The following is a 16,857-nucleotide window of genomic DNA, read 5'->3' as shown; positions in this document are numbered from 1 at the left end:
AAATATTAACAATACCTCAAAATTGCATCTGACAATGTGAAACAGGGAGGGAAGAGAGAGAGAAGGTAGAGAGAGGCAGAGAGCAAAAGCTGAAGTGTATGGCATGGCAGTGGCTGTGCTGCTGCAGTGGAGGGTGTAAGTAGGACGCATGGGCGTCGGCGTGTGGCGGGGACGACGGCCGCATATAAGGCGAGCGGTGCTCTCGCCGCGACACACACGGTAGCCGTATCAGTACCAGTACCACTACCAGTACCAGGTGAGCCGCATCGCCATGGTCCGCACGTTTGTCGCGCTGCTGATGCTCGGGGCGCTGGTGGCGGCGCAGGACAAGTACACCACCAAGTTCGACAGCGTCAACCTGGACGACATCCTCAACAACGACCGCCTGCTCAACAAATACGCGCAGTGCCTGCTCGACGCGGACGACCGTAACTGCACGCCTGATGCCAAGGAGCTGAAGAGTACGTACCCCGACACACCCGTCACTTTCCCATACACGCAGAATATGTTTTCATTTTTCAAGTCCAATGACTTCCAATTGGTCTAATGTAGTTCTCCAGTTCTTCCTACCTTCCACCAATCTCTCCATCTCTACATAACTTATTCAGCTTACATAATCTCTACTTCGAATCTCTAATTTTTGTTTCTCCGACAACTGTCCCCTCCTTTTCTTCTTACTGCTCCTTGATGCTTCTGCTTGTATCCCACACTCCAGTTTCTTCCTTTGATGAGGCTAGTCCTCTCACGTTCCTCATTCGCTCTTTCAGACGCTGCACCCTACGAAATTTGTCTGTTTACTTGATTTTTAATGTACTTCTGTTGCACGATATTTTCATTGCTTTCAGGTTCTGCCCTGGCTTTCCCATGATCCACCCTACCACGCAGTTTTGTGATCGAAGCATATTGTTTCCAGAACTTGATCCATAATTCCTTGGCAATATTTGACAATACGTAAACTCCTGCATGCAACAGATACGTATTTTTGTTGACATCGTTAATCTGCTCGTGACGCCCTTCGTCCTTCGATCATCAACATAATTTTACTTCTTACAAAGAAGTACTCGTTCACTTCTTATATTATTACCATTCTTGATGTTTAGCAAGCCGATATTCTCACTTCCATCACTGTTCATCGCCGTCTTCAATTTGCTAATCCTAATCTTGTATTCTATGTTATCTAGTTACATAATTTATTCGTTAGACCGCCATGCCTCTATCAAGAATACATGTCATCTGTGAAATGTATGGTTGTCATTAATACATTGCAATATGACCACGGCAGAAGTTATTTTTTAAACAATGATATGATTCAATTCCGATTAGTTGTGCGGCATTCATATCACATAGAACTAAGAAGAGTGGTCGAGTAAGTATTAATAATTATCATTATTATTATTACTCTTTATGTTATTAGTCCATTTTCTCCTTTTTATTGCATCGCACTTTTTTTCTCTTCGAGTTAGAAACTAGAAATGGGCAAAGTAACACACGAACTTTCATTTCTGAACGATTTTTGCTCGATGAACTTACAACAACGGTTATGACTTCATGATAAGTAGACTTAGTAACATCATATCCTCATTCTGATTTAGCTTTACTTAACCCATTTCAGGGGAATAAAACGTATTTTTTCCGTCTTGATGATCATCCAATTGAGAAGTTTACTCCGCCTGAATATATCCAGGTGTTGACAAGGCTCTTGACTCTTTGAGGCTTACGTCGGTGCTCAGTAGAACAACTCCTCAATTGTGGAAGACAGTTTCTGAGAAAACTAAACGTTTGGAGGATTCCACCTTGGATCTCCTAAAATCGATTTCGGTCAATGCAGTTTAAAAGATGTCGTTGTTTCCAACAGGCTGTTGATTTAAATTTCTTCCTAGCTTCCTGCCAGTTTCTATCACTTTGTCAATCCCAAGTCCACAATGAATGTGGACACATAACCCTCGCGAATAGTAAGAAATCTTATACAAAACTTACAATGGTCATATGTCCACATCCGGTTCCATGATTTTACCATCGCTCAAGTTATCTGAGAGGACAAATGATCATTGCCCGCCGTCTCAGGGTGACATGCATACAGTATTGTTGGCAGAGAATGTTTCGTTGTATGTTTTTGTCAGAGCTCGCATAAAACTCCTGTGTTGAAATACCCTCGCACCAATCATAGTAGGCTGCTAAGCGAAACAGCCAGACAGTCAGATATCGTTTAAATTTGTATTAGTGATGATCAAGCTCATTCAGTGCTGCTATTAAGTTAATCAAAGCAAACATTAAAAAGCAAAATGCATTGTATTATAGACTTAATAAGTTTAGACTTTTGTATGCTACAAAATTTAGCAGCACACTCCACTGGACAATTTTAAGCAGCAAAACGCTGTGAACCAGCAGGCAGTGGAGCATGACGTATACACCATCCGTCAAAAAGTTTCGAGATTGATTTTATTCAAAAAATGGCTCTAAGGACTATGGGACTTAACATCTGAGGTCATCAGTCCCTAGACTTAGAACTATTTAAACCTGACTAACCTAAGGACATCACTCACATCCATTGCCGAGGCAGGATTCGAACCTGCGACCGTAGCGGCAGCACGGTTCCGGACTGAAGCGCCTAGAACCGCTCGGCCACATCGGCCGGCCCTGATTTTATTCTTGGCGTATAAGCGACTACGGTGGCAGCTTTAACTGTGTAAATAACAGATGTGCTTTCGATCAGTTCGTTGTGAGCACGCAGTGTTAAGTAGTGGACCTGAGCCTGCAGTTTGTCAACGTTGTTGCGTCACAAATCGCAATGCAATAACATATAAGTTTTCCAGGCATTCAGCAGAATACAAGAGAAACTTTTGTGCACAATGTTTCCCAAACATACTGACTCCCGAACAAAAACAACGAAGTGTGGAAGCCTTCTGCGACTTGATCGTAATACACTCGTTTCTGGAAAAAACTCTAATCTGGAAAAAATCACCACGGGTGACGAGACATGGTGTTATCAAGACGAACGTGCCACAAAACGACAAATTGCGGAAACTGACATGAAAACTATGACCACATAATCTACATTCAAGTTAGTGTGACCGAAAAAAGGACGTTTCTGACAGTTTTACGTAATTGTATAAACGGTATGGGTGTTGCACTCTAGTGCGAGAAGACCGTGGAGAACAGCTGAACCATTAAAACACCGCCTTAACTTTTTTTCTGATTTTTCTCGATCCTGTCTCCAAACATTTTCGGCTGACGAGTTATTTGTTTATCAGCGAAAGATGCAACACTGCAACATTCGGCAAGAGAGAATATTATACTGGCATATGTAAATACGTATGCAAGTAAGTATTACAGAAATGCGTTGAAAGGTGGGAGTCAACTCTAGTGAAAGAGCGCTCTGTAGAAGGGGGGAAAAGCAGAAAATCGAACAAAAACAGGACCCCATAAGCAGCACTAAGTGAGCTAGATTATCAGTAATCTAAATTATAACGAATTATGATTGTAAGAATGTTTCGCTCAGCAGCCTACGTCGTCTGGTGCAAGGTTATTTCAGCAAATGGTATTTAGGAAATCTCTACTGACGATGTAAGTTGGGGTTGTTTGGGGAAGAAGACCAGACAGCGAGGTCATCGGCCTCATTGGATTACGAAAATAAGGGGAAGGAAGTCGGCCGTGCCCTTTCAAAGGAACCATCCCGACATTTGCCTGGAGTGATTTAGGGAAATCACGGAAAACCTAAATCAGGATGGCCGAACGCGGGATTGAACCGTCGTCCTCCCGAATGCGAGTCCAGTGTCTAACCACTGCGCCACCTCGCTCGGCGACAATGTAAGTCAAACAGTCTCTATCAACAACACTGTGTTGTAAGGTCGTAATATGGTAATAAAAATATTATGCCAGTACGTAATAGTTAAAACGTTGTTAATAAAGAGAAATGTGTTCTTCAAATGTTCAAAAACACACTCATGTTTATACTACCGATCTCTTATTTCGGGTACTGTTAACATACGTACACATAATCTTACTCATACTACACAGATTGTTTCTAGTTTCAGTTCAAAACCGCTGACGGTTAATATTCACCTGAAATACAGGGTAGTGCGATTGCGGGGCCATTGAAATAGCAGGGCCCGTAGCAGGCTACGTGTTGCACGGATGAACCGCTTCTAAGCTGGCGACCTCTGGTCCCCTAATTCTTCCCTTCTGTGCCCACTTCACGCATGGCGCCGCCGAATGGCTGCACTACCAGTCTGCACGCTGGCCTTTGGCGGGTCCAGTGACCTAGGCGAGTGCGGCCTGTGCGAGTACCGGGCTGTCGCTTTCACTGCGGTGAGTCACCGGGCACGGACCCTGCCGGACTAGCTAGCTGCACGTCTGCAAGCCGGACTCCTGCTGCAAGTGCGCCTGTCTTAGGCTTAGAGCGACTGCATTATCATAATGTGCTCATTGCAGACGGCCTAGTGCTCTGAGCTGCGCAGGTAGTCTTCTGCATCAATTTCATACAATTTCATTATAACTGTAGAACGAGGCCCGATCTGTATCGTTCGCCGACTGTACCTCTTCACAAAACTAAGACAACCTCTACATTCTTCTCTTCTGCTGCCACCTATCATGCTGTTCGTGTACAATAAGCTGCAGCATTTCTTTGTTATCATCGCAATAACCTTGTCATAATAACTGAAAGGTGTTATCTTTCAGCCTGATAACGAGGAAATCGCTGTTTTTGTCTCTCCGTACTCTTTCCCCTTCTTTCTTTCAGTTGACTAAGCTTATCTCTGTACAGGATGATTGTTACTAACGTTTAAAAACCCCCGAAGCGAGAAAGGTGATGCTGAGACAAGTAATTTCTATATAAGACACATGTGACCGCAAATGTCGGGAAATACCCCAGAAGTGTGTGACGAGTACTGAACATGTAACGCCACCAGATGAGGTGCCTCAACAAGGCATGGGTCTGTCACTAGCTCCGGGTCTACGTGCGCGACTTAAATGCGTGGAGCTCAGGTTTATTTACTGGATTCGCGGTCTCCGCTGGTTTATTGCAAAGTACACTACAACAAAAACTTACCGTATTGAGTCACTACTAAATGAGTAGAAGCTTCCGAATTGTGTCAAAATGATTCAAATGGCGCTGAGCACCATGTGACTTAACATCTGAGGTCATCAGTCCCCTAGTACTCAGAACTGCTTAAACCTAACTAACCTACGGACATCACACACTTCCATGCCCGAGGCAGGGTTCGAAGCTGCGACCGTAGCGGTCACGCGGTTCCAGACTATAGCCCCTAGAACCGCTCGGCCACCCCGGCCGGCCGGAATTGTGTCGTTACCAGTGAACGACGTACGTTTCCTACACTAAATAATGTCTGTAAACAAAAAAAAAAAAGGGAAAGAGGAAAGAAACGCAAAATAAGAACATCTTCTGCTTGGTTAGTGGGAGGACAGTAATTTTGTAACAATGCGTCTACAACAGATCATATTTACAAAAAGTGTTAGAAATTTTTCACTGTTGTGCAGCGATGTGTAGCGCTGCCCCCTACTGGTTAATGTAGGGTCGACAAGCCCAACAGCTACACGTGTGGCGAGATACGTCATCTGGTGACGTCACATGTTCAATACTTGTCATTAAATTTTGAGGTATTGCCTTATATCCATGCGTCTTATATTAAATTAATTGTCGCACCGGCATCTACGTCGCTTCGAGTGATCTTAAACGTTAATAAGAATAACGCTGTATATAAAAGGAAATGTCCTGATTGGCTGACTGACTGACCCATTAGCGCCCAGCCCAAACCGTTAAGGAAAGAAACTTGAATTTGGTAACTACGTTGATCTTACGTTGCAGGCGACGTATAAGAAGAGACGAGAAGCAGCTGATGAAAGGCTTTTTTTATTAAATACATTGCTATTAAGACAATTTTGAGCTAGAAACATGAAAATTGGTATTTGGTTTATGAAATAAAGAAGTACGTGTTTCACGGTTGAACACCAAAATCTGTCGTCTGGCGAGGAGTCATTCTTGTGAGAAACTGACCACATAGTCTCGAAATTGGAAGCGTGAAAACAATGGCTGACAGACTCCGCTATTTTTCAGACTGGTCAACAAATCATTTCGGTTGCAGACCACATCAAAATTTCCCGCCATATTGAGGGTCGAAGCAGAGTTCAACATAATCAGGAAAACAATTTCCATTTTGTAAAGGCCTATTGAGTGCCGATTTTGGTTAATACGTACCCTCATCAGGCCATCCCCTGGCACTCAGTTGTCAACCTCGCTCTCCCAATTGGGTGTGTCATGCACAAACATTGCCCATATAATCATGGACAACGAGAGGTAGACGCTTCAGCATTCTTGTCGATAATCGACCGACTGCTTTTTTGTCGTCATATGAGAGATAACGTGTTGTTACATAGAACTGCGGGACATTAAACTGCAGCAGCCAGCAGTTATCCGAACGGTGCGTTTTCAGATTGGTGACCCACACGCCTGACCGGTACTCTGCTATTATACACTGAAATTCATGGCCTATAAAATGAATCTGTCACTCGGCGGTGCATAGTTTCAGGTCACTTACACTAAATGCCAGTGTAGACGGTCAGATGGTGCGGTGTGGCGCAGTTCCGACGCAGCTGTAGCAAGTGGTGCATCCTCATTCCCGCAGCAGAGAAAGTGCGATGGCGCTTGCTTACCTCATCCGCCAGCCAGCACTGACCTACTCCACGTGTGTGTGTGAGTGACCGCTGCCTGGCACATACACACACACACACACACACACACACACACACACACAGCTGTTTGCTTACTGGCTACAGGGAAGCACTTGAGCTGTTCCGCCGACTCCGTGAACCGGTGTTTTTGCAGCAGAAAATGTTTACAGCAGGCTCCGTCTTGAACAAATTGGAAAACATGACATTTCTACAAGTACCATAGGCAGCTTTCTTGTTGTGTAACCTGGCGAACGTAAATCGTGCCTACGTTCTGTCGACATCTTTCGCAATGTGTACACCGACAGACTGCGAGAGGTTATAGAGGATAGGTACTCATATACAGCACTCTCATCCAACGGCGATACGGAGCGGATCGACAACTACCAAACAGCCCATTCAACAGCAAACGTCAAGTTTCTCCCCAATAGACCTCATTTTTAATTTATTGTTTATTTGATCTGGCAATATTAGGGCCATCGGGTACTCTCTTATAGTTAACAAGGTGTTCTACATATTTCACATTACATTATATAGATAAAGAAGAGCGTTTCTTTGTCTGTTTGCTCGTTTATAATCTATACAAATCTACAGTTTTATTCAGATATTGACGAAATTTTGCTTACTTTATCTTCAAGATAAGAGGGAGATCAGTGTCTATAAAAGATTTCGTAATATGACTTGAAACATACATGAATGTATGTATAAAGGCGAAACATATATATGTAGTATATAATGGCGAAAGGTTATTACCAAATATCTCCATATATATATATATATATAGGGTGAGTCACCTAACGTTACCGCTGGATATATTTCGTAAACCACATCAAATACTGACGAACAGATTCCACAGACCGAACGTGAGGAGAGGGGCTAGTGTAATTGTTTAATACTAACCATACAAAAATGCACGGAAGTATGTCTTCTAACACAAACCTACGTTTTTTTTTTAATGGAACCCCGTTAGTTTTGTTAGCACATCTGAACATATAAACAAATACGTAATCAGTGCCGTTTGTTGCATTGTAAAATGTTAATTACATCCGGAGATATTGTAACCTAAAGTTGACGCTTGAGTACCACTCCTCCGCTGTTTGATGGTGTGTATCGGAGAGCACCGAATTACGTAGGGATCCAAAGGGAACGGTGATGGACCTTAGGTACAGAAGAGAATGGAACAGCACATTACGTCCACATGCTAAAACCTTTTTATTGGTCGTTTTCACTGTCGCACATGTACATTACCATGAGGGGTGAGGTACACGTACACACGTGGTTTCCGTTTTCAATTACGGAGTGGAATAGAGTGTGTCCCGACATTTCAGGCCAATAGATGTTCAATGTGGTGGCCAGATATTAGGCCAGCTTCTTCCAGGGGCGGAAACCAACAACAAAGAAAGATTCTGCGAATATTTTTGTTTTTTTAATGGGCACAGCTAGGATACTAGTGAAACAGGATTTGGTATTTCGATTACGATGATATAACAGGTATTTATTCCCTGATGCAATGTACTGGGGTGTTTGAGCACGAAAGAGCCGGTGAAGTGGACATACCGTAATTTGTTTGTCCCGCATCTACCCTAACAGGGCGTACGAAGCACTGACATGGTCTTGTAGGCGATGTTCGCTGATGTAACGCACACAAGCACTAGTGGTTAGTACCAACACTCTAGCGTTTTCTCTACTCGAGGTGTATTAAATTACAACGCAACAGTGTAGATTCGGAAGAACGAGTGGTTGCGCGAATTTATATATCACACATATCTTGTTGAATTATGTTCCGAAAGTTTTTGAGGGCACAGAGGCGAACAGAAATCTTCCGGCACAAGGCGACAGTACTTTCCACGTTCTTAACTGTTTTATGATATGGTAACGGAATATCATCGAGCAGAATAGGAGGCACTTATACGCGGAATCCTAAAACTATTAATTTCTGATGAGATAATAAGATTACTTGTCACTCTCTTTGCCTTTAGTTTTAGCCCCAGACTTTGCTCCCACATTGCCGCTGTAGGCAGATCATAATTCACCTGGACGATCCTAATATTAATATCGTCAGTCCGGCACTTACGTGAATCGGAGACCTTCAGCATAGAAATAATATTTTCATATAGGTTGAACCGATGAATTATCATTGACACTGAAGCAAAACAAAAGTGGGCCTACGACTGAATCCTGTGGCATCCTTAGAGAGAATGCTTCCCGGACAACATTTCATTTCCATAGGCATTACTGTCTGTTTTTCATTAGCTTTCAAACCAGTTCATTGAATCTTCTTGCAGTAGACCTAACAGCATGGTGTCAAACGTGTCCACGCACATCACAAAAGATTAAACACAACCAAGTGCAGTGGCATCACAGAGCAAATAGTAAGAACTCCCGTTTGTTCTCAAAGAGGTTGCCCAGAGCCAGCGCTGGCACCTATACATTCAGCGGTCTGTAACGTCATTCGATGACGTTCCCTGACATATTACCAACTCCAGTTTCTTCCTCTTGTAGTATTTCCGTATTACTCCCGCGTTGATCGAACCAAACGGTAGAGAAACGAGCACTACGCTCCTCGACTACTTCGATGTCTCCCTTTAATCTGGCCCGTTGGGAATCCCAAACACCCAAGCAGTAGCCTGCTCAAGAATGGGTCGTTATGCACTCAGTCTCCTTTATATATGCGTCACACTTTCATAGAATTCTCTCAATAAACCGAGGCCAGCCATTCGCCTTCCAAAGCAACGACCTTACCTGTTCGTTCCATTTCCTGTGGCCCATCAGCGTTACAACTGAATATTTAACTGACGAGACTGTCTCAAGAAACCCACCACTCATACTATACTCGAACATTAAGGAATATTTTTCCATACATATCTGCATTAATTTATGCTTTTCGCTTTTAGTGCAAGCTGACATAAAGCAAAATACACTATGTGACCAAATGTATCCGGATACCAAAAAAATAAATAATATGTTTTTCATATTAGGTTCATTGTACTACCACCTACTGCCAGGTACTCCATATCAGTAACCTCAGTAGCCATTAGATATCGTGAGGGAGTAGAATGGGGCGCTCCGCGGGAACTCATGGACTTCCAACGTAGTCAAGTGATTGGGTGTCACTCGTGTCATACGTCTGTACGCAAGGTTTCCACACTCCTAAACATCCCTAGGTCCACTGTTTCCGATGTGGTAGTGAAGTGCAAACGTGAAGCGATACGTACAGCACAAACGCGTAGAGGCCGATCTAGTCTGTTGAGTGACAGAGACCACCGACAGTTGAAGAGGGTCGTAATGTGAAATAGGCAGACATCTATCCAGACCACACCACAGGAATTCTAAACTGCATTAGGATCCATTGGAAGTACTACGACAGTCAGGCGGGAGGTGAGAAAATTTGGATTTCAGGGTAGATAGGCCGCTCATAAGTCACACATCACGCCGGTAAATGCCAAACCACACCTCGCTTGGTGTAAGGAGCGTGATTGGACGACTGAACAGTGGAAAAACGTTGTATGGAATGACGAATCACGTTACACAATGTGGCGATCCGATGGCAGGGCATGGGTATAGCGAATGCCTTGTGAACGTCATCTGCCAGAGTGTTTAGTGCCAACAGTAAAATGCGCAGGCGGTGGTGTAAGTCTGTGGTCGTGTTTTTAATTGAGGTGGCTTGCATCACTTTCTTTTGCATGGCACTATCACAGCACAGGCCTACATTGATGTTTTAAGCACCTTCTTGCTTCCCACTGTTGAAGAACAATTCGAGGATGGGGACTGCATCTTTCAACACGATCGAGCATACGTTCATAATGCACGGCTTGTGGCGAATTGGTTACACGACAATAACATCCCTGTAATGGACTGGCCTGCACACAGTCCTGATCTGAATCTTATAGAACACTTCTGGGATGTTTTGGAACGCCGATTTCGTGCCAGGCCTCATCGACCGACATCGATACCTCTCCTCAGTACAGCTCTCCGTGATGAATGACTGCCATACGCCAAGAAATCTTTCAGCACGTGATTGAACATACGGCTGCGAGAGTGGAAGGTGACATCAAGGCTGAGGGTGGGCCAACACCATACTGAATTCCATCATTACCGATGGAGCACGTCACAAACTTATAAGTCACTTTCAGCCAGGTATCCGGATACTTTTGATCACATAGTTACATAGTGTAGAAATTCTATAAAAGTCATCTTTAACCTCCTTTTTTGGTCATCGGTCTTCTGGCTTGTTTGATGCGGCCAGCCACGAATTCCTCTCCTGTGCTAACCTCTTCATCTCAGCGTAGCACTTGCAACTTACGTCCTCAATTATTTGCTGGATGGATCTCTGTCTTTCTCTACAGTTTTTGCCTTCTACAGGTCCCTCTAGTACGATGGAAGTCATTCCCTCATGTCTTAAACATATGTCCTCTAATCCTGTCCCTTCTCCTTTATCAGTGTTTTCATCATGTTCCTTTCCTCTCCGATTCTGCACAGAACCTCCTCATTCCTTGCCTTATCAGTCCATCTAATTTTCAAAATTCGTCTGTATCACCACATCTCAAATGCTTCGATTCTCATCTGTTCCGATTTTCCCGAAATCCATGTTGGACTACCATACAATGCTGTACTCCAGACGTACATTCTCAGAAATTTATTCCTCAAATTAAGGCCTATGTTTGAGACTAGTAGACTTCTCATGGCCAGGAATGCCCTTTTTGCCATTGCTAGTCTGCTTTTGGTGTCCTTGCTCCGTCCGTCATTGGTTATTCTTCTACCAGGTATCAGAATTCCTTAACTTCATCTACCTCGTGACCATCAATCCTGATGTTAAGTTTCTCGCTGTTCTCATTTCTAGCACTCCTCATTACCTTCGTCTTTCTTCGATTTCCTCTCAATCCATACTCTGTACTCATTAGACTGTTCATTCTGTTCAGCAGATCATGTAATTATTCTTCACATTCACTCAAGATACAATGCCATCAGCGAATCGTATCATTGATATCCTTTCACCTTGTATTTTAATTCCACTCCTGAACCTTTCTTTTATTTCCATCATTGCTTCCTCGATGTATAGATGGAAGAGTAGGGGCGAAAGGCTACAGCATTGTCTTACACCCTTCTTAATACGAGCACTTCGTTCTTGATCGTCCACTCTTATTATTCCCTCTTGGTTGTTGTACATATTGTATATGACCCGTCTCTCCCTATAGCTTACCCCTACTTTTCTCAAAATCTCGAACAGCTTGCACCATTTTATATTTTCGAACGCTTTTTCCAGGTCGACAAATCCTATGAAAGTGTCTTGATTTTTCTTTAGCCTTGCTTCCATTATTAGCCGTAACGTCAGAATTGCCTCTCTCGTCGCTTTACTTTTCCTAAAGCCAAACTGATCGTCACCTAGCGCATCCTCAATTTTCTTTTCCATTCTTCTGTATATTATTCTTGTCAGCAACTTGTTTGCATGAGCTGTTAAGCTAATTGTGCACTAATTCTCGCTCTTGTTAGCTCATACCGTCGTCGGAATTGTGTGGATAATACTTTTCCGAAAGTCAGAAGGTATGTTGCCAGACTCATGCAATCTACACACCAACGTAAAAAGTCATTTTGTTAACACTTCCCCCATGATTTCAGAAATTCTGATGGAATGTTATCTATCCCTTTTGCCTTATTTGATCTTAATCCGTCCAAAGCTCTTTTAAATTCTGAATCCAATACCGGGTCCCCTATCTCTTCGAAATCGACTCCTGTTTCTTCATCTTTCACATCAGACAAATCTTCCACCTCATTGAGACTTTCAATATTTTTTTTCCACCTATCCACTCTCTCGTTTGCATTTAACAGTGGATTTCCCGTTGCACTCTTAATGTTATCAACCATGCTTTTAATGTCACCGAAGGTTGTTTTGACTTTCCTGTATGCTGAGTCTGTCCTTCCGACAATCATTTCTTTTTCGATGTCTTCACATTTTTTCTGTAGCCATTTCGTCTTAGCTTCCCTGTACTTCCTATTTATTTCATTCCTCAGCGAGTTTCGTTTCTCTATTCCTGAGTTTCCCGGAACATTTTTGTACTTCCTCCTTTCATCGATCAATTGAAGTATTTCTTCTGTTAACCATGGTTTCTTCGCAGTTACCTTCTTTGTACCTATGTTTTCCTTCCCAACTTCTGTGATGGCCCTATCTAGAGATGCCCAATTCTCTTCAACTTTAGTACCTACTGAGGCATTCCTTATTGCCGTATATACAGCCATAGAGAACTTCAAGCGTATCTCATCATTCCTTATTACTTCCGTATCCCACTTCTTTGTGTATTGATTCTTCCTGAATAATGTCTTAAACTTGAGCCTACTGTTCATCACTACTATATTGTGATCTGAGTCTATATGTGCTCCTGGGTACACGTTACAATCCAGTATCTGATTTCGAATCTCTGTCTGACTATGATGTAATGTAAGTGAAATATTCCCGTATCACCGAGCATTTTCCAAGTATACCTCCTCCTCTTGTGATTCTTGAACAGAGTATTCGCTATTACTAGCTGAAATTTATTACAGAACTCAATTAGTCTTTCTCCTCTCTCATTACTTGTCCCAAACACATTTTCTACTGTAATCTTCCCTTCTACTCCTTCCACTATAACTGCATTCCAGTCCCCCTCGACTATTAAATTTTCATCCCCTTTACATACTATATTACCCTTTCAATATCCTCATACACTTCGACATCTCTTCCTCTTCAGCTTGCGACGTCGGCATGTATACCTGAGATATCGTTCTCGGTTTGCTGTCAGTTCTGATAAGAATAATCCTGTCACTGAACTGTTCACAGTAACACACTCTCTGCCATACCTTCCTATTCATAACGAATCCTACTCTTGTTATACCATTTTCTGCTGCTGTTGATATCACCCTATACTCATCTGACCTGAAACTCTAGTCTTCTTTCCACTTCACTTCACTGACCCCTACTATATCTAGATTGAGCCTTTGCATTTCCATTTTCAGATTTTCTAATTTCCCTACCACGTTCAAGCTTCTGACATTCCACGCCCCGACTCGTAGAACGTTATCCTTTCGTAGATTATTCAATCTTTTTCTCATGGTAACCTCCCCCTTGGCAGTCCCCTCCCGGAGATCCGAATGGGGGACTATTCCGGAATCTTTTGCCAATGGAGAGATCATCATGACACTTCTTCAATTACAGGCCACATGTCCTGTGGATACACGTTACGTGTCCTTAATGCAGTGGTTTCCATTGCCTTCTGCATCCTCATGTCGTTGATCATTGCTGATTCTTCCGCCTTTAGGGGCAATTTCCCACCCCTAGGACAAGAGAGTGCCCTGAACCTATATCCGCTCCTCCGCTCTCTTTGACAAGGCCGTTGGCGGTATGTGGGTGACTTCTTATGCCGAAAGTATCCTATATTCACTCAACGGCGATACTTTTTGTTACACTACAGCGTCATCAGGAATTAGTCGCAGACTGCTGCTCACCCTGTCAGGGCACTTACGTATGTAGTCGACAAAAGTGGTCACATCACACTGCCCTGGGGACTCTTGATAATACCCTTGTCCATGACGAAAATTCGTCCTACAGAACAACGTACTGGGTTCTGTTACTTAAGAAGTCTTCGGGTCATCACATATCTAAGAACATATTCCGTATGCTCGGACCTTCGTTAACGATCTTCAGCGTGGGATCGCGTCAAACGCTTTCCATGTAAGGTTGGCTGGTTGATACAGGGGTTGGGACCAAACAGTGAGATCATCGATCCCATTCGATTCGGGGAAGATAGAGCAAGAAGTAGGCCGTGCCCTTTGAAAGGAACAATCCCGGCATTTGCCTCAAGCGAATTTGAACCGTCGTCCTCCAGAGTGTGAGTCCAGTGTGCTAACCACTGCGCCACCTCGTCCGGTCCACATACGGTTCTAGGAACATGGAATCCGCCCGTTGCCCTGCACCAACGGTTCACAGGACGTTGTCAAGAAAAATGTAGTCTGGTTGTCTTACGTGCAATTTTGATTTTGGCAGATTTGTAGACAGAGCCTTTACTCTCACTGTGAAATTTCTTACTTTCAACATACTCCCAAGAATTCTACAACAAACCGACGATAAGAACATCACCCAAACACACAGTAAATTATTACTATTGTTCTTAGGTGAAAAATTGCCATGCATCGAACAGTTATATGAACAGTATACCTAGGGATATTCAGGTGCGAATGATATTTTGACTTTACTTACAAATAATAATTTTCCAGTCACATAGAATACCAACGCTCTTTTAATTGCCAGAGCCAGCCAGCACTCGAAGTTTCTCATTGACTGTTGTTAGCCCCTGCATCGGTCTAATCGACATTTCCGTTTATTTAGTGCTACGGATAATATACTCTAATTAGAAATATATAGTACTCGAGAACCTCACCAAGGTATCTGAACGCTTACCACATGAGGTCTGAACTGCAATGAAGGCTATTTAGAAGTGGGACGTAGCTGTATCTAGTACAGTGATCAAGACGGTTAGAGCTTCGTCAAGTACTACATTCGTCTTTGCCGTGCTATACAGCATTCAGCTTCTTTTGGACTATGTACGTTGTTGGTCAAAATATATTTAATTTTCTTGATTGTATAGAAATAGAAGTATACATCTAAACCGTTTTCCGTGCTTGGTGTTGTACAGTGAGCATGTTTTCCCTCTTCTGTTTACAGAGGCCATCCCAGACGCGCTGACCAACGAGTGCGCTAAGTGCAGCGAGAAGCAGAAGGCGGGCACGGAGAAGGTGGCCAAGTTCCTCCTGGAGAAGAAGCCCGACCTCTGGAAGCAGCTGGAGGCCAAATACGACCCCAACGGAGAGTACCGCAAGCGCTACGACGACAGGATTAAGAAGATCAAGTCGTGAGGGCCCGCAGTAGGCTCCACTGCTCTGATTCTTAAATAGAGACACAATCAATTATATATGTAACATATTTTTTGTAATACACTTAATAAATGTGGTCGTAGACTATTTGTTCAGTACCTTAATCCGAGCGGCCACCATGTACCTCAATCCCTTCGAGATGCTTACGGAGACACAACTTGGCCCCTTACAGTGTGCCTTCTAGACGAAGTCCTTCTCGACAGATGTATGAGAGTGTCTTCAACTTCTCGGTAAGAAGACGTATGTGTCTTCCACAACTCAAAGGAGAGAATGACTACTGAATATTTTTGGAGAATTTTTCCTAAGAGTGGCTAGCAACGAGCTTCATAAATTATAATAATAATAATAATAATAATAATAATAATAATAATAATAATAATTCTGGAGCAATAATTGGGTACCCGTAATCTGAAAGTAAGGCAGTTCACTTGTATGGCCGCTAGTGATAGGTGCACTCAGTATTGTTTTCAATATGCGATTATTCCAAACTGCAAATTTTCTTCACAACAGTTTAATTTAACTCTAAATCTAACCCAATTAAGGCACGGGGTTTCTCGTACTTGTACAGGACAGTATCGATTCACAAGGTTAGCTCCCTATTTTCCGTTCACATGCCCGTATAAACGAAACTGCCTTTGAGAAGAAATTATTGTTAGATTCTCAGTGCAGTCTCATAAAAATTATCGAAGCTATTACCTGCAGCTAGCGGTCGTAAATAATCTCCATCACAGATGCAGTGTCACCTTCTCCATGTAATAAGTTTCACGTGACACATAACTTTACGCGACTCTAGCAGCATAGAACCATTCAATGGATCATCACTTTCGCATTGCTGCAGGCGGTCATAAAAAATGCCATCGGTGTCTATAACAGCTCATAATACAACATTGAGCTATCCCGGCTAAGGTATGCAATATATATCGCCATTAATTTGCTTTATTTTTCTTTAAACTCTAGTAGGCGTAATCAAACATCGTCACACGAGTAATAAAGTGTTCAGTCTTCCTCTGGGTTCTACTAAATCAAATATTCATGTTGTCCTGAGGTTTCCGGAAGCCACTTGTGTTAAACTTCACGTATTCCTTTTCCTCGTTGATATTGTTATGGAAGGCAAATTGGTTTGGAATTTACGGTATGAGTATTTTGTGAACATTTTTAGGAATACGGCCTAATTGTAAACAGAATTGTAAGACTGTAACATAAATAAGACCGCTTTTTTACCATTCCATCTGCCGTCAACAAGTTAGTCATTGCTGTTTATTCATGACTCAC

The 16,857-nt window shown here is 42.8% G+C and overlaps 1 protein-coding gene across 1 annotated transcript; it reads left to right on the top strand.

Annotated features, from left to right (window-relative positions):
• The first annotated feature begins 207 nt into the window (after positions 1–207).
• On the top strand, positions 208–15,672 carry LOC124616034 (ejaculatory bulb-specific protein 3-like). The gene is made up of 2 exons (XM_047144252.1): positions 208–461; positions 15,377–15,672. The coding sequence occupies exons 1-2, from the start codon at positions 272–274 to the stop codon at positions 15,565–15,567; spliced, it is 381 nt and encodes a 126-aa protein (XP_047000208.1). The 5' UTR covers positions 208–271; the 3' UTR covers positions 15,568–15,672.
• Positions 15,673–16,857: the final 1,185 nt, after the last annotated feature.

Source organism: Schistocerca americana, chromosome 5, assembly GCF_021461395.2.
Source record: "Schistocerca americana isolate TAMUIC-IGC-003095 chromosome 5, iqSchAmer2.1, whole genome shotgun sequence".
Taxonomy (NCBI): domain Eukaryota; kingdom Metazoa; phylum Arthropoda; class Insecta; order Orthoptera; family Acrididae; genus Schistocerca; species Schistocerca americana.
The sequence above is the reverse complement of the archived record's forward strand: the minus strand, read 5'-3'. Positions and strand labels throughout refer to the sequence as shown.